Source organism: Canis aureus, chromosome 2, assembly GCF_053574225.1.
Source record: "Canis aureus isolate CA01 chromosome 2, VMU_Caureus_v.1.0, whole genome shotgun sequence".
Lineage (NCBI taxonomy): Eukaryota > Metazoa > Chordata > Mammalia > Carnivora > Canidae > Canis > Canis aureus.
This window is the reverse complement of record NC_135612.1, coordinates 42,141,229-42,161,864: the sequence shown is the minus strand read 5'-3', so window position 1 is coordinate 42,161,864 and position 20,636 is coordinate 42,141,229. Positions and strand designations below refer to the sequence as shown.

Genomic DNA, 20,636 nt, shown 5'->3' with positions numbered 1-20,636 from the left:
AAGGGCCATCCAGGGGAGCTTTATCCTCCCATCAGCCAAACCTAGATGGAAGCTAGTTGGTAAGGGAATCCAGAATAATTGATCCAGAAATGTAAGGCAAAAGAGGTAGGTCTAGCTCTTGCCTTGAAGGCATTTATCAATCAAGATGAAAATGGTAGCAAAGCTTCTTTTGGAAGACTGTCAGAGCCCAGGGGAAAAGAAGTCAAAACCCACAGAGAATCAAAATGATGAATGGTTGCCAGAGATTTGGTAGGGAGTGGGCTGAGGAGGGGGTGTGGCAATTGGCTGCAAATGAAGATGAGGAACTTTGGGGAATAAAAAATATTTCCTCTCTTGATTTTGGTGTTAAATAATTGTATATTTTTCAAATCTCATTCAACTGTGTATGGAAAGCAGGTGAATTTTCTCGTATGTATGTTAATACACTTCAATTAACTACACTTTAAAAAGAAGAAAAAAAATATTCAGCTTTTCTCTCCTTCATCCTCCTGCTCTGCCTCCACTGACCTAATCCAGTCAGAAACCAGCCATCAGGCAGCTTGGGTGATAGGGTCTATAGACATGACCTGCTTGGGCAACAGAGAAAACCAACACTGGATTAAGGGGTGGGGAAACAAGATGATCACCACAGGATGTCTTGTGGAAACAACAGTAAACCATTTTCTCCTGGTGAGAAAAGCAGGCCCTCCCATAGCTGGAGCTGTCCAGAGTGGGTCAGAGGGCTCATGGCTCAGTGATGAAAGGTGCCAGATGGGAGTTTGAGATGGGATTCCTCTTTTATGTGTGAAGAAGACCCTCAAATGCTCTTAGTAAGATTCTAAAATTACCTCTCCAAACAATCCCGGGTGAATACATTGGTAAGATAAAGTCCTTAAAACCTTTTTTTTTTTTTTAAGTTCTTCAGTATTAAGTGCTCCAGCTAAATGGGTGATATTTTCTGTTACCCAATTTTTAATAACATATTTCAAATTCTATTATTGCATTGTTGGTTCTAATAAGCAGAATTCAGACCATAACATGGAAAAAGCTTATTTTTTTCTTAGCTGCTAACTTGGGGGTTATGAGGTCATTTGAAAATCACTGAAATGAGCTTACACATACCTCACCTGATTCCAGTGTTCAGTTTTAAAAGGAAATTTACATTTCTGTTGTGTACTTTTTTGGCCATGCCTAATCCTTTGCTTTAACAAAGAAAATGACTGCCTCTAATGGAAAGAATCCTGAGACTTTAATCTTGAACTCACAGTGTTCTCTCCCTCTTTTCCCCTTCCAGGAGGACAACAGTTAGTTTTGTGGCTTACTGCTGCTCCACCCAGTGTCTGCAGACTTTTGACCTACTGAGTTGATAAACACTCAAGAGCCTCAGGAGTTTTGCCAACTTGACACTGCAGTGGCCTGCATATTGTACGCTGTTTGTGTGGCAGAGGGACAGGACAGTCCAGCCTGGCGGAACAGGCCCTCACATCCTGTCCTGTCAAATGCGGGGGACTACAGAACTCTCTGGAAATGTCATGATTGAGCTTCAGAGCTGAAATGCCTTCACTCTTCCCCCCAAGTTGGAATATATCCTCCCCCAAATTAAGGACCCTTTGTCTTCTGTGTTTTTCTTTTTATGTGTGTCTCATAAGCAAACTATTTAGTGCAATGTGCCTCCCCAAATCTTGAAAGCCAAGTTTCAGTTCCCTGAAGTCCTCTAATTTGATAACAGAGCCAAATTAACTTTTGAACACATATACCTTCACAATACTTTTAATCTTTTCCTCTCTTTTTTACCCAGAGAATTATTTCCCCCAGAGATTATCCTCCATGTTTATAGCGAAGTTCAGCAAACTCTATGGCCTCCATAATATTGAATAACGGGCCAGGGAGTGGGGGGAGGGAGGAATTGGCAGTGAAGTTAGACTCCAGTGGAGGCCCTGCTAGGGTCCTAGCATACACCCTCTGGAAAGTTACAACCTTGTTTATAAGTTTTGCCACACATTAAGAGACCTTTGTGAGGATTTTTAAATATAAAAATGTAGATATTAAGTGAAATACACTCTTATTTTGGAAGGCTATTTTGAGAAAAAAAATTATTTTTACATGAGAAGAGTTTGAGGAATATTTGAGGCTTGAAAAGATCTGATCTTTGTAGGATTAAACATTTTCTGGCTAATGAGAAAGATAAAACATCAAAATATGTCCTCCAGTGCTTCTTGTTAGATGGGCTTATGATTACATCTACATTAACTTTGAAATATATTTGTTACATGTGAAAAACTGTCTGCAGCTCTTCTCCCAATTTTTTAGCCAGGTGATTCTAAGTACAACCTGTGCACATTTATTTAAATACCTGATACATTAGATTATCTTCATTTTGGCCCTAGATTCTTTATGTACTTAACCCACTATTGTGCATATACCACTGGGAAAATACAGAAAAAGTGGGTCCAAATTCAGCCTTGGACTTTTACAAAAAGAAAAAAAAAAGGACCATAAATGGAAAGTCTGTGAGATTATACTCTGACAGAAGAAATGCTCTTAATGGAAGAGCCACATATTTGCTCTTCCTTTGAAAGGATAGCATTTTAATGTTGCTTTGCTGCCAGATGTTCATCTGGTTGCTGCGAAGCAATTCTTTTTTAATTTTAATTATACAGAGTTTTCTCTAACGCAGAACTAAAAGGGGAACCAAGATTTACTTGGTAGGAAAATTATTTCCAAAAAATTTCAGACTTGTCAAAAACTTGGTTTCTGGAATTTTATTAGCTGCCCTAAATCTGTAATGCTAAGCTCTAACAGTGCTAAAAATCCTACATGGTTACTGACGAATGTGTGATCTCTTCAGTCACACCACCTGCTGCCCGGAAAGCGGACTATCCACGTCGAGTGGTGAAGACAGAACATTACCGTGTGTTCCAACTGCATTTCCACTGTTCTTCCTTCCTCTTGTCCCTTTCATAACTTGGCCTGGTCAGCCTTCACATTTCAAAGGCTTTTAGTATAATAGGAACTGAGGATCTATATCAAAATATAACACTTCTTTCATCCTTTGGAATAATTGAAGTTTTAGCGTAACCTCTACATGTATATAAGTTGGCAGCAGAAAAATGTGGCATGATGGGATCCCTGGGTAGCTCAATGGTTTAGCGCCTGCCTTCAGCCCCAGGGCGTGATCCTGGAGTCCCGGGATCGAGTCCCACGTCGGGCTCCCTGCATGGAGCCTGCTTCTCTCTCTGCCTGTGTCTCTGCCTCTCTCTCTCTCTCTCTCTCTCTCTCGCTCTGTGTGTGTGTGTGTGTCCCTCATGAATAAATAAAATCTTTAAAAAAAAAAAAAAGAAAGAAAAATGTGGCACGAAACTTCACAAATGTAATTCAGGCTCCAGTGGCTGCTGCCTATCATTTAAGTGACAGTAAATACACTGCAACTTCTCTCTACTTCACCCTCTACAATCCCGTGTCTTAAAACGGAGCTGTGAGATGTGCTAACCTGATGTTCAGGATTCTTGTTGAGATAAGGATATATAAGGCTTCTGTTTTAACTTGTTTGAAATTTTACAAAGACACTTCCAATCTGAGCACCCTCTCTGTACCCATGATGAACAGCGTGCATCTGCTGCCTACAGTTGGCTAGCAGACAACCTGCTACTCTCAATCTTAATCCTTGGTGCAGCACCAGCTTAACTGATGAGAAATGGAACTTGAAATCTGGCTTCCTGGGTCTTGTTCATTATAAAAATTTTGTACTGGAGTCACTGATATCACTGATGTCATTCTTAACCCTTTGATACCATAAAGAAATGTTGTAAACGATAAAATTGGCCTACATGCTACATGTATTTTAATGGAGTCCAGAGCTTTGCAGAAAATCCTGAAGTCATTATATGTGTTTTCTATAAGTAAAATTTATACTAGAGAGAAATACGTTATGCAATTATAGTAATGCAAAAAAAAAAAGTGACTTACTTGGAAAATATAGCCTGTTCAGGTAAATTTACCTCAGTAATCTGAGGTGTGTCTCCATGTGGGGCTCAAACTCACCATCCTAAAATCAAGACTGGAGCTGAAATCAAGAGTCAGATGCTTAACTTGACACAGGTGCCCCTTAATGGTAAATTTTTAAATCTAGGATACCCTGATGGGTCTGGGCCTTCTTATGACATAATGCAAAGCAGGTCCATTTTAAGTGATTACCCCTATTACTGTTCTTCAAAATGCCTAAATGTTATCATACCAAAATCCTTGATCACATAACATTGTGTAGATGAAATGTTGCATCTTTAGTGAAGAAAATATATATTTTGAGCACACTTCAAAACTTTTAAAAATGATCAATACACAACAGAGTCCTGGCTGGTGGAGGATCCACTCTGGTTAATAGAGAAGAGTGATGACCTCCTTTGTTATCTAGCCCTCCTCTTCCAGAAAAGCCAGGTATACATTAAATATCTCGGACAGTGTACTAAAACCTTTCACATCTGGCTTGTCTACTAATGTGCATCTCCCTTTTCCACATTAAGTGTTATGAATTAAATTTTTTACAGTCTGAGAAAAAAGGCTTCAACATCAGTTGACTATGAGGCTTTGCATATAGTTTTCTCTAAAATGTATACCTATTTTATCTATGGGGACTTTGGAAGCCGATTTAAAAAACTATTAATAGTAAAATTAGATTTCTCTTTCCTGAACTGAAAAATCAGACATTTTTATCTTCCCTGTAGAAAGCTTAAAATGGTGCATTACTTCAGCAGAAGTCAAAACATTTTTGTTCAGATGATTTATGAACATGGATTCCTAACCGGGCCAACACTAATGCAACCTGATGTAATTAAATATTGAGATGTAAATTCATTTCACAGACTTGTAAACACACTCTTTTGAGGAATCTTATTTAAAAATGTATCCTTACATAACCCTGGCCATTTTACTATGCTTTTGTTATTTTTGTGGTTTCCACTGACTCCTGCTTACTCCTAATGAAACTCTCCTACATTTCACTAGGAATTCAGTGAATACCTTGCTTGCCTTCTCTTAAGCAGAGGGGATTTTTAAAAAAGATTTTTAATTTAGTTATTCATGAGAGACACAGAGGCAGAGGGAGAAGCAGGCCCCCGCGAGGAGCCTGATGCCGGACTCTATCCCAGAACTCCAAGATCATGACCTGAGCCGAAGGCAGATGCTCAACCACTGAGCTACCCAGGCATCCCCAGAGGGGATTTTTTTTTTTTTTACAAAGTCTGTATTTTTTGGAAAATATCTCCGTGTCTATCGACAAATCATTCAAGTGTCACTGTCCCTACCCAGAAAGTACCTCCCTGTGTCATCAGCTAATAGAATTGAATGTAATGCAAGTGTCTCTAAAAAAGGGACTAATCATAGTTCAGTGACTGTTATCCTTGGTCAGGAAAAGAGATTGCTTTACAGCCTAAGATGTTCTCTTTGAAGTATGACTATATGGTGAACTTTGGAGACAGAAAAGTACTGGCTACCCAGTGTGGTGGCTAGGCAGAAGGTAGAGCATTTGAAGATCATTTCAATATGTAATTAAGAGACTTGCAAGGATTGACAGGTTGTTTTTTCCATTCACCTTACAGTAGCATGTGGAGTATCCTTGCTGCCTGTGTTAAAGAATATCAGATTTGTTTCTCATAGCATTTTTGAGACTAATAATCCATGATCAGTCTTCCTTCCTTCCTTCCTTCCTTCCTTCCTTCCTTCCTTCCTTCCTTCTTTCCTTCCTTTTATTGCATAATGAAACGAATTTTTGGATGCCTGGGTGGCTCAGTGTGTGATCCTGGGGTCTGGGATCAAGTCCCACATGGGGCTCCCCCATGGAGCCTACTTCTCCCTCTGCCTGTGTCTCTGCCTCTCTCTCTCTGTGTGTCTCTCATGAATAAATAAATAAAATCTTTCTTTAAAAAAAGGATTTTTTTAAAACTCTGAGTCTGTCTACTGCAAAACTATGGCAACATTCACTTGGACTGTGGACATTTTCTAAAACTTATATTGTATCCAGTTTGGTTGTTCTCACAGTTATTTCTGTTTATAGAATAGTTGAGCTTGAATCATGTTGATGCCTAGAAATGTTGATGATGGTAGCTTCATTGTTTTAGCCAGATTCATTTTGTTAAAAATAAAAGGGCATTAAATGCTTAAAGCTAGCAAAAATGATGGAGTAAGGACCTCCAAAAATTCTCCCCTCCATAAAAGCAGGAGGGAATTGTCAAAACATGTCAGAATCAATTTTTCTTCAGCGCTCTGGAAATTAACCAAAGGTTTACAACAATCCAAGGAATATTTATTCAAAAGAAATAGCTGAATCTCAATAAGAACAGTAAGATTTGTAGCATTCTAATTTGCTCTATTTCTATCCCACCTCCCAACTCTGCTATCCTTGAAAACCAACAATCTACAATCAAGGTAGAAGCACCTGTGTAGAAGCCACTGGAGAGGCAGAAGGGGGTTAGAGTTCCTTCAGAGCCTCATTCCCAGAGAATTGTCATTATTTAACTTGTCTGGTGACTACATGAAAGATCTCCTTTGCAAGGCTGTCTTTATTTTGCCTGATCAGAGCTTACTGGGTGTGAAAAGCCTCCTCCACAGGGACATTTGTTAAAAAACAAATAAAAATCAGAGGCAATTGTGGCTGCCTGAAGCAGTGGTTAGCCATCAGAACAAACAACAGGCTAACCAAAAACTTAAAAGGAAAAACTGGGGGATGAGATGTTCATAGCAGCTTTGAAAATCTCTGACATTCTCATGAATTTGGATGGCAATGCTCATGTATGGGACTTTACACAAGCCAAAGATTATATGCTTCAGGGAAGACCTAAGAACATCCTAAATTCTCACCTTAGGTTGACTTTGAGGATCTGCACAGGCAGAAAGTGAGGCTTAAATGAACATTCCTGGCTGAATGTTGAAGGGTGTCCCAACATGCACACAAAGCCCTCAGTAAAGACTAGGAGGATTATTGGTTTCAGGTTCCAATCATTAGCTCACCACAAAACCACCTGAGTGAAACATAACTGACCATTATTACAAAGAATATAGAATTTATAGAAATGAGTCCCTATGCAAACAAAACCCAACAACTTCATCAAATCCTTGGCAAAGGGGTAAGAAAATCTAATTTTCAGGATTACCCCATTATTATTTAAAATATTCAGTTTTCCTCAAAAAACCGTGAGACATGCAAAGAAATTAGAAACAATGTCCCATACATAGGGGTAAAAGTAGTGAATAAACTGTACCTGAGGAAGTCCAGACATTGGACTTTGTAAACAAAAACTGTAAATCAACTATTTTAAATATGTTTAAATAGCTCAAGTATGAAAATGATGTCTCACTAAATAGAAAATATCAATAAAAAGATAAAAATTATAAAAAAGAACCAAATGTAAATTCTGGCATTGAGATATAATAACTGAAATGAAAAATTCCTGAAAGGTGCCTAGCATCAGATTTGAGGAAGCAGAAGAAAGAATTAGCGAACTTGAATATAGGTCAATTGGGATTATCCAATGTGAGGAACAGAAATTTTAAAAGAATGAAGAAAAATGAATAGAGCCTCACAGGCCCATGAAATACCATCGAATGCACCAACATGTGCTCCCCACTGAGGGAGAGGAGAAAGACCACAGAATATTTGAAAAATAATGACTAAGATCTTCAAAATTTGGTGGAAAACATTATTTTACATACCCAAGAAACTCAATGAATCCCTAGTAGGATAAACTCAAGAGATTCATGCCTGGACACCTAATCACACTGTCAAAAGATACAGACAAGGAGTGAATCTTGAAAGCAGCAAAGAGAAGATACTCATGTACTGGGGATTCTCATCAGAAATCACAGAGGCCAGAAGGCAGTGGGATGACATACTCCTACTCAAAGTGCTAAAGTACATGACTATCGAACACTTCTATATTCAACAAAATTATCTTTCAAAAATGGAGAAATTAGGACATTTCCATATAAACAAAAGCAGAATTCATTATTAGCAAGCCTGCCTTACAAAAAATAATAAACATAGCCTTTCCAGCCAAAATGAAGGACAATAGACAATAATGCAAATCCACACTGAAGAAATAAAGAGCACTAATAAAGGTAACTATGTACATAAATATAAAAATACAGTAGAAATGCATTTTTTGTTTGTAAAATGTTTTTTTTTTCTCTGAGACAACTGCAAATGTATATATATCTGTTGATGGACACAAAGTGCAAAAACATAAAATTTGTATGACAATACCAGTACAAAGGAAAGGGGAGGGAACAAAATTTTTGTATACTACTGAAATTAAGTTAGATGTTAATCCAAACTGGTTTGTTATATATTAAGATGTTAGTTATAATACTCAGGGAAACCACAAAGAAAATAACTAAAGAATATACAGCAAAAGATACAACAATGGAGTTAAAATGGGACACTAGTAATGGGACACTGTTGCATCAACTAATGCAACAGAAGGCATGAAAGTAATGGAAAAAGAGAGGAACAAAAAAGGATAAGACATATAGAAAAAGAAATCACAAAATGGCAGCCTAAATTCTACCTTAGCAGTAGTTCCATGAAATGTAAATGGATGAAGCACTCCAGTTAAAAAGCAAAGATGGCAGAATGTGTAAAAATCATGATCCAATTAAATGCTGCCTATAGGAGACACACTTTTGTCAATGATACAGCTAGGTTGACAGTGAAAGGATGGAAGAAGATCTATCATGCAAACTAAAAGCTAGAATGGGCATATTAATATCAGACAAAATAGAATTGAAGACAAAAATTGTTACTAGTGACCAAGATATTACATAATGATAAAAAGATCAATCCATGGGATCCCTGGGTGGCGCAGTGGTTTAGCGCCTGCCTTTGGCCCAGGGCGCGATCCTGGAGACCCGGGATCGAATCCCACGTCGGGCTCCCGGTGCATGGAGCCTGCTTCTCCCTCTGCCTGTGTCTCTGCCTCTCTCTCTCTCTCTCTCTCTCTGTGTGTGACTATCATAAATAAATAAAAATTAAAAAAAAAAAAGATCAATCCATCAAGAAGTAATTATCCACATATATGCACCTAACAACAAAGTTCCAAATACATGAAGCAAAAACTGATAGAATCGAAGGGCAAATAGACAATTCAATAATAGCATTTGGAGACTTTAGTGCCTCACTTGCAGGAGTGGATAGAACAACTAGACAAAGTCAACAAAGAATTAGAAGACTTGAACAACACTTAATGCTGGGTAGGGCTAACAGACATCCATAGAACATTATACTCAGTAACAGTAAAATGCACATGCTTTTAAAGTGCACATGGAACAATGGAACATTCCCTGGGGTAAATCATACGTTAGTTCATTAAACATGTCTTAATATTTGTAATAGGATATCAAATCATACAAAATATGTTCTTTGACTACAATGGAATGGAATTAGAAATAAATAGCAGAAGGAAATTTGGGAAATTCACAAGTATGTGAATATTAAACAATGCATTCCTAATTTAACCAATGGATCAAAGAAAAAATCATGAAGGAAATTAGAAAATTCCTTAAGATTAATGAAAGTGAAGATACAACATATCAAAACATATGGGATCCAGCTAGAGCAGTACTTAAAGGTAACATACAGCTATAAGTGCCTATGTTTACAAAATAAAGGTCTTAGATGAATAACCTTAACTGCAACCTCAAGAAACCAGAAAAAAATAGCAAACTAAACCAAAAAGAAGCAGAACAAAGGAATAATACATATTTTAGTCAAAATAAATGGAATAAAGAGGTGGAAAATAATAGAGAAAATTTAAACCAAAACTTCAATAAAAAAACAAAGGGAACAAAAGCAGGTTCTTAGAAAAAAATCTACAAAATAGAAATGCCCTTAGGGAAGCTTGGGTAGCTCAGTCAGTTAAGCATCCAACTTTTGATTTCAGCTCAGGTCATGATCTCAGGGTCATGAGATCAACTCCCACAGGGGGACTCTGCACTCAGTGGGAAATCTGCTTGAGATTCTTTCTCTCCCTCTACTCTTTCCCCCTACTTGTGCTCCCTATAAATAAACAAACAAACAAACAAATAAATAAATGAATAAATAAAGTCTTTAAGAAAAATAGAAATGCCCTTAGCTAGATTAGAAAAAAAATAAAGAAAACTCAAATTACTAAAATTAGGAATGAAAGATTACTACCCACCCTTTAAAAATAAAAGAATCGTAAAGGAATTTGTATGCCAACAATTTAGCAAACATAAAGAAACCTATAGAAAGACACAAACCACCAAACTGACTCAAGAAGAAAAAAAATTAAACAGATCTAAAAAAGAGATCAAATTAGTAATCAAAAAAGTTCCCACAAAAAAAGTCTAAGAATGAATATATCTTCACCAGTAAGTCTATAAAACATTTGAAGAATAATTAACACCAGTTACTGACAGACTTGTAGAAAATGATATAAAACCCTATATTATTAGAGTGAAGGACAGAAACAACATGATTATCTCTATAGGTGCAGAAAAAATATTTGATATTTGACAAATGTTTTAAAATTAAGATATTTAGGGGCACCTGGGTAGCTTAGTGGTTGAGTTACTGCCTTTGGCTCAGGTGGTGATCCTGGGGTTCTGGGATCAAGTCCCACATCAGGCTCCTTGCAGGGAGCCTGCTTCTCCCTCTGCCTATGTCTCTGCCTCTTTCTTGCCTCTCATGAATAAATAAACAAAATCTTAAAAATAAATTAAGATATTTAACAAAGTAAAACTAGAAGGGAACTTCCTCAACCTGATTGATGACACCTCTGAAAAACCTATAGCTAACATATTGGTGGCAAAATGTTGTAAGCTTTCACCCTGATACCAAGAACAAGACCAAAGATGTCCCCTCTCACCACTTCTATTCAATTTTGTAATAGAAGTTCTACCCTAGGCAATAGGCAAGAAGAAATGTAAAATCCAGTTTGGAAACAAAGGATTAAAACTATATTTTCCAATGTCATGATCTTGTATCTAGAAAATCATAAGGAATACACACACACACACACACACACACACACACACACACAGAATTAGAGCTAATAAAAGTTCAACAAGGTTGTAGGACACAGAATTAATATATGAAAGTTAATTGATTTTTATGCATTAGCAATGAACAATCCAGAAAGGAACTGAAGGAAATTAAATTATATTTACAATAGGATTAAAAAGATTAAAATACCTAGAATAAACTAACAAAAGAAGTACAAGACTTACCTACTGAAAACTACAAAGCATCACTGAAAAAATTAAAAACCTGAATAAATGTGAAGAAATGCTATGTTCATGGATTGAGAAACTGCCATATTGTTAAGATGGCAATACTCCCCAAATTAATCTACAGATTCAGTGCAAATCCCTATCATAATACCAGCTGTGTTTTTTGCAGAAATTCATAAGCTAATCCTAAAATTCATATGGAAATACAAGAGGCCCAGAATAGCCAAAATAATCTTAAAAAGAGGAGCAAATTTGTAGGATGCACACTTCCCTCCTATACAGCTACATTAATTAAGACTAAGTGGCCCTGGCATAAAGATAGACATGTGCATCAATGGCTGTGAAATGGATGGAAACTCAGTGTTAACAACCTATCGAGTTTCGGAGTCAGTCCTCCCTGGTTAACACCAGCATCAGGCCAATACTGCAGTAATTTAAAAATTCCAGTTGATGAGCCATTCAACTCACCTAATGCATCAATCAGTCACCATTCCAATGTGGCCCCTCAGACCACAAGTAACTAAGGTGCCATGAAATTAATGTGTTTGAAGATACAATCAAGTGGAAAATTCTGTAAAGTACTAGGGAGTCATATTTACTTTTCCCTGGTTTGCAAAACTGTCTTGGTACCATTCTTTACCTCGAACAAAAATGTACAGGGAGGTATTCTTTCCTAAAGGTCTTATCTTTTAAGCATAGTTATTAAATATTTGTGTTTATTTTGTCAGGTATTCCAAAATACCTTAATCCAAGGCTGTTCATAATTCTCTGAAGCCGATAAAAGGCACTGTTAGATTTATTGGCCAAATAACTTCCCCTCTTTGAGGATCTGCAGTCTAATTTAGTAAACCAAAACTATGTCTAGATTTTAAATAAAATATAGGGAGTTTTGTTTTTATTTTTTTATTTTTATTTTTTTAAATATAGGGAGTTTTAAATATAGGGAGTTTTAAATGGTATGTAAGAAACAGTAATTATAACTTGCTCTTCTCAGGTGTATGTTCTTTATTTTTAGTTGATTGGACTAGTAGAGAAAAAAATAGCAAATCCAATTGTAATGTTGTGAGTATAATCTTACTATTTGAAATAATCCAGGTAAGTTGTGTTTTGAGCTATACTGATGAGTCTTGTACATTGATCATATAATTAAGTCATGCATAAAAGTGCTTGGTAGACTCTCCTAAAAGGAAAAACCTGCTCTTTTTTATTTGCCATAGGAATATCCCTTAATCTCAGTTTTCCTGAGAGAATTCTCTATCTGTATAATTTTTTATAGCATCTAATTTCTATTAAAGTAGTCTGTTTCTGATTACAAAGCAATGTGACAGGCTAGAGGAAAACGTGAAGAAAAAGGTTCCCATCTTAGTAACCCTCCCACCCCTGCCAATCTTTGGATGAGCATTTGTCTATCTTTTAAATCAGAATTGTCTATGAATCCCACACATACACGTGTGCTTACATGTGGCATCTTAGTATACATACTATTTTATAACCTGCTTTCTTTACCTAATACATTATAAAAACCCACATCAATAAATATAATCACTGACTGTAGAGTATTCCATTTCTACCAATATTATATGATACAGTATATATATATATATATATATATATATATATATTTAACGTATTGTGAGACAAAATATGTTTTTGTTCTATTGTAGTTGAAAATAAAATTTTTTTTAGTTTCTTTCGGGCCAACTCATTTGGGAAAGCATATGGGAGAATGACACTTCTCTAAGCAAGCATTAGATTGCTACTCATTTTATAAGCACACATTATCAGTTGAACTCTTTTCAACCACAGCAATCTTAAAAAAATCAAGCCTTTTATTTAATGTCAAATTCTCTGGGACTAGAGACCTGAAATAGGATTTAATTCAATGTGTGCTTTTTATTCATGTCCCTGTCTACTATGCCACAACCACTTGTAGTTTTCAATAAAGAGGTTTCTCCAAAACATTATATATATATAATATATATAATTCAGTTCAGATCCCCTGGTGAGATCCACGCGAAAATATGGGAGCCACCCAAGTGCTCCTCTTCTCATCCTTTTTGGGCTTTAACAATATGTACCCCACTTAGGGAAAGAGAATCCAAATTTAGGGAAGGAAATTGCATGGAGTGCTGCTGTGTTCTCTGCCTCTGGCACACCACGGTGCTGCTAGGGCTCGCAGGGCCCTGAGTTTGCTGGAGCCAGGGGCTCCCCTCCCTGAGGCTGGGACTGCTTACAAGTGTATTTGCTGGGGGGTGGCCTGGAGGACGTCTTGGTGGCTGGTGGTGGCAGCTCTCTTGAAGCACCTGGGTTCGGTAATCTACCTTAGATGGAAAGTGAGCCTGTCTCCGGTACCCCAGAGGAGACTAAGCCAGGGGACTATCTGAAGATGAGAAGAAGCCTTGACGTTTTTGCAGGTCTTTAAACAAGCTCTAATTGAATGAGATCTACGATTTCAGAAGAAATGGCGCAAGATCCTTTCCCAAAAGTCCCTGGATTTGCAGGCTTGGGTAGGGAGAGAGAGGGACAAGGAAATTCTGAAACTCACTCCAAATGGAAGCGTTGAAACGTGGCTTTCAGGAGCTGCAGCAGCATCTGATAGCACAAATATCAAAAAGAACAAGAAATGACTTGAGTTTTGCCTGTGCCCTGTGGCCACCTCCAGGGGTTTGTCTTCACATGCCACCTTCCTTTAGGACAGTCCTGCCCAGTCCCATATCTTCGCGTGGATCTCACCAGGGGATCTGAACTGGCAAACTCATTTCAGAGAATGCAGAGAATTTCTTAAATAGAATTCATCGTGCCACGCCCCACCCCACCCTCAGGCTTCTCACACGTTCTTCTCCGCCCCTGTGCCAAACTCAAGGATGATTTATGCAACCGTGGATGATTTCTGCTTCAGATCAGTTTCTCTGTGTCTGTTAGAGAGTTCCCATTATTTGCACAGAAAGATTTCAGTGATCCCAACCAGGAGTTGTAGTGGCCATAATTTGCAAACTGCATTTTTCCATATGATCAATGCTAAAATCCCCGTTACTCTACTTGGATACAAGGAGCCTGCGAGACAAATCTGAAAGTTTATTTTTGATCACTGTTATGTCCTGTTTTTCACTAGAGTCTAAAAGATCCAACTGAGCTCAAACCTTAATCTGAAAACATTCCATCTGGTCCTTTGTCACCATAAACCGCTGCTGAGACACTGAACACTTCGTAGTTTTAGTTAAATGGCTTCCTTCTTTTTAATCAGCAGCTCCCTCATATCAAAACTTTTTAATAGTTATTTTTACTATTTGAAGTAACATACAAAGCGTTCACCTCTCAGTGATATCCTGGTTCCTCTCAATAAAAGAAAAAAATCCAAATGAGACCGAGAGCTAGGAAGGGAGATCGCTCAGACCAGCAAACCCAGGGGGATTTGAAGAAAAAGAAAAACAAACAAACAAAAAAATATTCAATGCCAGCCAAGTTTGTAAAGCATTTAAAAAAATTTTCCTCCCAACCCTATCCCATCTTGTACTTAGGACGGAAGAATGGGGGGTATAAATAATGAATAAATAGAATAAATAGGTATGACAGTGATGACGTGTGTAAAAACAACTGGTCATACTTTCAGACTTGTGAAGTCAATTCTTCAGTTATGGTTTGCCCTAGATAGAGGCTTAGGAATATTCGGATGTGTATCTGTTACACGAAATAATCACTTCAGTTCTAAAAATACTCTCCTGCTACTAACTCAATTAAAAAAAAAGTGCAGCAGGAAAGCTTAATTAAGCTTTCTAGGTTGTTAAATCTCTGCTTCCAGAAAAAAATATACTATTCTTAGAGTCCCACAGTCCAATTGCACAAAACAACTAGTGTATTATCAGTGAAGGAATCGTTCCTTTCTTTTGCTTAGCGCTGAGACCACTGCCTGGGATTTTAATCAAGTCATCCCAGACGGCACTGGGCTGCTGAAGAGAACGTTGTTCTACTACTAACATCAGCTTCAGGAGAGCTGAATTGACGAGAGGCCAAATTCCTTCAGGAAATTTGGGACTAGTTGAAACCATCTTACCCCACCTTGCTTTGATGATGGCAATTGATGATAAGTTTAATTTTTCAGCACCTGGTGTTAAGAGCACAGGCTTCTCAGCTCCAAAACAACAACAAAGAACTAAAGCATCATTTACAGATTGGCAACACGTCCCAAAATCCACAGAGGGAGCAAAAAGGAGTAGGGTGAGGAGAGAAACTTGATTCCCTGTCCAGACATCATAAATGAGAAAATCCAACCTTCCAGAAAGCCACACCAAACAGCCAAGAAGCGAGGTGTTGGGGGCTGTGGGCAAGAAACCCACAGGCAGGGCTGGAAATGGTTTTTAGTAGCTTCAAAAGCCGAGTGCAGGAGGTGCAGCCTGGGGACAACACCTTGTCCCCCAGGCACAGAGCTTGGCTGAGATGCTAATAACCTGCCCTGGGTTCAGGCCAGACCACCTGTGGTACAGGGCACAACTTGGTGTGGGGATCTGCACAGGAACAAGAGCCCCGAGACTGGAAGAAAACCAAGGCTTTCCAGTGCCCTAAAAAACCAGCCAGAGCCAACTAACAATACAGCAAAGAACTGTCTCTCCTTAGCGGTCCTGAGAGATTGGGAGGGTGGATATTTCGGCCTACGTTTGTCATAACAGGAAAACAGTGCCAAGGAAAACTATGAGATTCAATTAAGTTTCTCCATCCATTCATTTGATTGGAGGACACACTTCAAAATGGCAGGCAGGGTGCTAGGCTCTGGAGATTGGAAGGTGAACAGTCCAGAGCTGGGAGCCTGCCTCCAGGGAGCTGATAGTCTAGTGAAAGAAAATAGTAAACAAAAACAACAAGGATGGCAAGTGTCAGCAAGGCAAACAGAAGGTTCCAGGAAAGGAGCTAACTGGCCAGTCTGGGTCAGGGAGTCTGCAAGATGAGAAGAAATCAGCCATGGGAAGAGCTGGGGGAAGAATGTTCTAGCCAGAGAACTACATGGTAGGGAAGCCCCTGGCTCACTCCAGGAGGGACCAAGGAAGACCAGCCACTGGGGTGTGGCGAGCAGGGGGGCAGGGGGCAGGAGGGCAGGTGGGCCGGGTTGATGGAGACACAGGACCGCGGGGGCCTGGCAGCAGCGCTGCTAAACCAACTGAAGTTTTCTCCTGGGGACCATGAGAAGCGGCGAAGCAGCAAGCGTTTGGGGCAAGTTGACATTTCATCACATTTTCCATGCCACGTGGACTGGAATGGGGCAGGCCCCAGGGCTGGGGTAGAGTGGGGTGGGGTGGCAGTGCTTAGGGCCAGGCGGGCTGGAGATGAAGGGAAATGGACCAAGTAGAGACGGCACGAGGTACACCCTGCAGGACGGGTGACGAGGGCGGGGCGAGGGCGACAGAGATGCCCAGGTTTCCCAACACCTCCTGGTTCCCCCTGCATCTCCATCACCCTCTCACTCTGCTTGGGAGGGGGCTGGCCGCCCACTGCCGCACTGGTCTTCCTTCTGCATCACCCGTGGTCTTCACCCTCGTCTCCGGCCCGACAGCTCCTCCGCCGGCCTCTCGCGGTCTCTGGCTCCCCCTTCTCTTTCCACTCACTGCGTCAATACAGACCCCAAGGCCTTGGACTGAGGGTCTGCTCAGTACTGTCTCGACCACCCTACATCAACCACTGCCAAGAGCTGCCACCTTCGCCATGAACAAAGTGTCCTCTCAACTCTGCAGCCACGCCTGACGAGGTCCCGAAGGTCTGACCTGGCCACGCCCCGAGGCAGGCCCGACCACGCCCCGAGGCAGGCCCGACCACGCCCCGAGACAGGCCCGGCCACGCCCCGAGACAGGCCCGGCCACGCCCCGAGGGAGGCCCGACCACGCCCCGAGACAGGCCCGACCACGCCCCGAGACAGGCCCGACCACGCCCCGAGACAGGCCCGACCACGCCCCGAGACAGGCCCGACCACGCCCCGAGACAGGCCCGACCACGCCCCCAAGTCTGGCCTGATTTCTGCGTCTCAGGAAAGCTCCAGGAGTTCATTAAAACACGGTTGTGGTGATGGCTACACAGTTCTGTAAATTCAATTCTACACTGAAAATGGGTGAGTTTTATGGTACATGTTACCCTTCAGTGAAGCTTTAGGAAACAAAGGTCCCAAGCTTCCATATCCATGCCCTTGTCACCAGGGAGCCACCGCTGGCCTCAGACATGAATCACCCTTAACTCCTCCTTCTCACTTCCCAGGTCCGTTAAGTTGCCAGGCAGCCAACCCTCGCCCACCCACCAGGATTTCTCAAATCCAGGTCCACCCCCATCACCACCCCTCCACAAAACCCTGCTAGGGCTCTCCAATCAGCGCGCCAGCATGGCCACCGCCACCCAGGGAGAGTTGGACCTTGGGAAGAGTGCTGTGGGTCGTCACATGGATCTAAGGCACTGCGTTAGTGGGTGGGAAAGGAGGAGGGAGAGCTTCACCCATCAGACTGTCTGTCCCCTGTCCTGCAGGACTTTAAATTGTCTTAGCCACTCTCTTACATATACGAAAGTCTGGCCTGCTGCTGCTTATCCTAATGCTAAGTCATTCGTGTGTCAACTTGTTCTTCTGTTCTTTGTTTTCCCAAATTTCTTATGCAGAATGTCTTCTTATTCTATTTTCTCAAATTCAGAATTCCTCATTCTGTCTAGATGTCAGCAGCTGATTACCTCACCATGTCTTCACAATGAAGGAGCAGGGCAGTCTACAAACATTCATGCTTGGACCTGGAGCCAGCCGGAACCTGGGCCCTGTCCTCCCAACAAGAGGGGCTGCCCCCCCTCCAACTTCCTGCTCAGCCCCGCCCTCCCCCAGGGACAGGTGGTTTCTCTGCACCTTTCCTCGTCCCAGGATCTCAGTTGACAAGCAGCTGGCACTCCCAGCCTACTCCTACAAACAGCTGGCACTACAAAGCAGACTTCCTGGCACCAAGCGGCCTGGGTATTCCCCCCTATAACCAAGCTCACACAGGCCCTATAAAAACGGACAGCAACAGAAGTAGGGTTCCTCCACCAGAATATCCGCCTGCCAGGCCCTGCCCCAGTGTCTGTGGGATGCAGGGGGATAGGGCCATGCTTCCTCCCCCTCTCTTGCTGACCTTGGCCTTGTAAGGGTCTACATCCCCTGGTAAGGCCTGTTCCTTAACGAGCTGGTGACAGTGACAGTGTAGAGTCCAGCTGCCCCCTGGAATACACTGTGCTACCCTTTGCTTACTTTGCTCCATGGGTCAGATGTCTTAGGACTTCTTCACGCCCTCCCCCTCCCTCACCCCCGGTGGGGGCAAGTGCCCCTGCTCACCACTGTGGGTCAGAGGCCAGCTCTCCCTTCCCTGACTCACAACATTTCATTCATAGCCTTCTAATGCTGTAGATCACTTCCTTCTCTCCATATGAGCCTCCCACTTCTCCCACAGCAGTGCTTCCCACGCAGGGTCCTATCGATGCAGAAATATTTACTGAGGATCTGTGATATTTAAGAGACTATCCTAGGCCTTGCAGAGACTTGTACATAGGAAATGTGGCCCATATCTTTGAGAAGTTCGTAATATTATTCATTTATAGCCCTTAGAATTGAAAGACCTCAGTAGAAAAGGGAAAGGGAGAAAGGGAAGAGACAGCATTTATAATCAGATAAGGGTAAGTGTCACCTTGTTCAAATCTACTAAGTGTTCTCTACTGGGACATTGTGACATGGTGACTAAGCTAGGGGTGCTGACCATAGCGGTCCTCCCCAGGAATGTCTCCTCCCCAGGCTCAGCAGAGACAAGGTCCCATCCTGCAGGCCTCAATACTACCCTGTGCTGCAGGATTGGAGAAAGCAGTTTACCCAGGGAGAAAGAGAGCCCTCCATGAGGTCTGTGAGGTGCTTGCTTCCTTCTTTCTAAGACCCAGATGGGGGAGGACGAGGGGCAGCTTCTGGCCATGAGAGAGGGAAGCCCAACTGCCACTCCTCTGGGACCCTTACGATCCTGGCTAACCGCAAAGGCCAGACAAGCATCTTCTAGAATGAACTAATGAATGAAGGTAACAAATAAGAATGATGCCCAACGCGCCCAGGCATGGGCTTGGACTTCTGGCTGACCACTCTCTCACTGTCCCACAGTGTCACATCCTTACAAAGCAAGAGGATGGACTGGGCCCAGGAGAAGGGAGGAGAGGCCTGAAGAATATTTTACTCTGTTCTTTGGGAAACATTGCTATTTCCAGCCTAGGCACACTGGTCATCTGGACAGGCTGTGACTGGAGGAGTTGGTCATAACATGGTCAAGGGACAAAGGGACCTGCTCATTACTGGGAGGTGAGAGAAGATAGATATGGTATTGTCAGACTGAGCAACACACATCTCCTGGGCCAGGTGATGCTTGCAGATGTAAAATGGCAGCATCAACATCTTCTTGCTCAGAAAAAGAATTCTTGTACCTAAAAACGTCTCAGTCAAAGAAGCATTTGCTTTGTCCTGAGGCATTCAGTGGGCCTTACAGGCCAGAGGTTTGTGACAAGAATTTTCATCCTTGCTCTGAAAGCAATGGCAAACTTCCAGGTGGACTGCGCAGCCCTATCAGGTCTCCCCAGGCTCCCTGCCAACTGCCACTCTGTGGCTTGGATATGCCAGGGTTAGCATCTTAAAAATAAAGACTCCTTCCAAATGAAAGCTAGAACACACTCACTGATATTTCTGCAGACAATGAGGAAAAGAGCAGATTCTCTAAAAAAAGAAGAAGAAGAAAAAAAAAAAAGAGTCCTGATGCTTATCCAGACCCAAGCTAGGTTAGCTGCTTGGTTCCATAGGCTCGAGTTGTCCTTCTCAACCTCTCAGCCTCAAATTGGAGACCTCACCTGTCCCCACCTTCATCCAGCATGGCACTGCGGGTTGCTCTGAGGAAGCTTTCGGCCCATCCAGGTGGACAGCTGGGACTAGATGGACAGACACACAGGGTCAGAGGCCCCAGGACTGGGTTGGCAGGTGCAGAGCCAGCAAGCTCTTCCCTCCCATCCAGTCAGCCATGCTGTCTGGGGCCTACCCATCCTGCCCCCGTCACACACCTCTCCCCTTCAGTGCAGGCTGGTCAACATGTCTGAATGGTATTCATCCTGTGCAGATACCCTGCCTCGCTGGAACCACAGGGGGCATGACGGCCAGTGGTGAGGGGCTAGAGAACACAATGCTTCCGGCCACAGGCCAGTGAGGGCTCAGAAAGACCCTTTGACATCTGTCCCTCAGGACCCAACGTGATCCCCATGTGCCTGAAAGATTCATTTCAGGCACACAGGGCTCAGAGTGCCTTGGAAACCTGCTTTTATTAAGTAACAACTGTTTTATTGTTCCATTTTTCTCGATAGTCTTCTGACAGAGCCTCACGTCAGACTGAGTGGCCTGTGGGTACATGTAAGGC

General features: G+C 41.6%; 1 protein-coding gene across 8 annotated transcripts in view; it reads left to right on the top strand.

Annotated features, from left to right (window-relative positions):
* LRRC28 (leucine rich repeat containing 28) overlaps positions 1 to 1,582 on the top strand; it is a 152,817-nt gene extending 151,235 nt beyond the window's left edge. For all 8 annotated transcript variants that reach the window (XR_013363722.1, XM_077869935.1, XM_077869877.1 and 5 more), the window contains one exon: positions 1,274 to 1,582. Coding sequence is in view for 7 of the 8 variants with exons in the window: in XM_077869935.1 (XP_077726061.1) it covers positions 1,274 to 1,346 (73 nt within the window). In the remaining variant the exon portion in view is untranslated. The remainder of the gene's footprint in view (positions 1 to 1,273) is intronic.
* Positions 1,583 to 20,636: the final 19,054 nt, after the last annotated feature.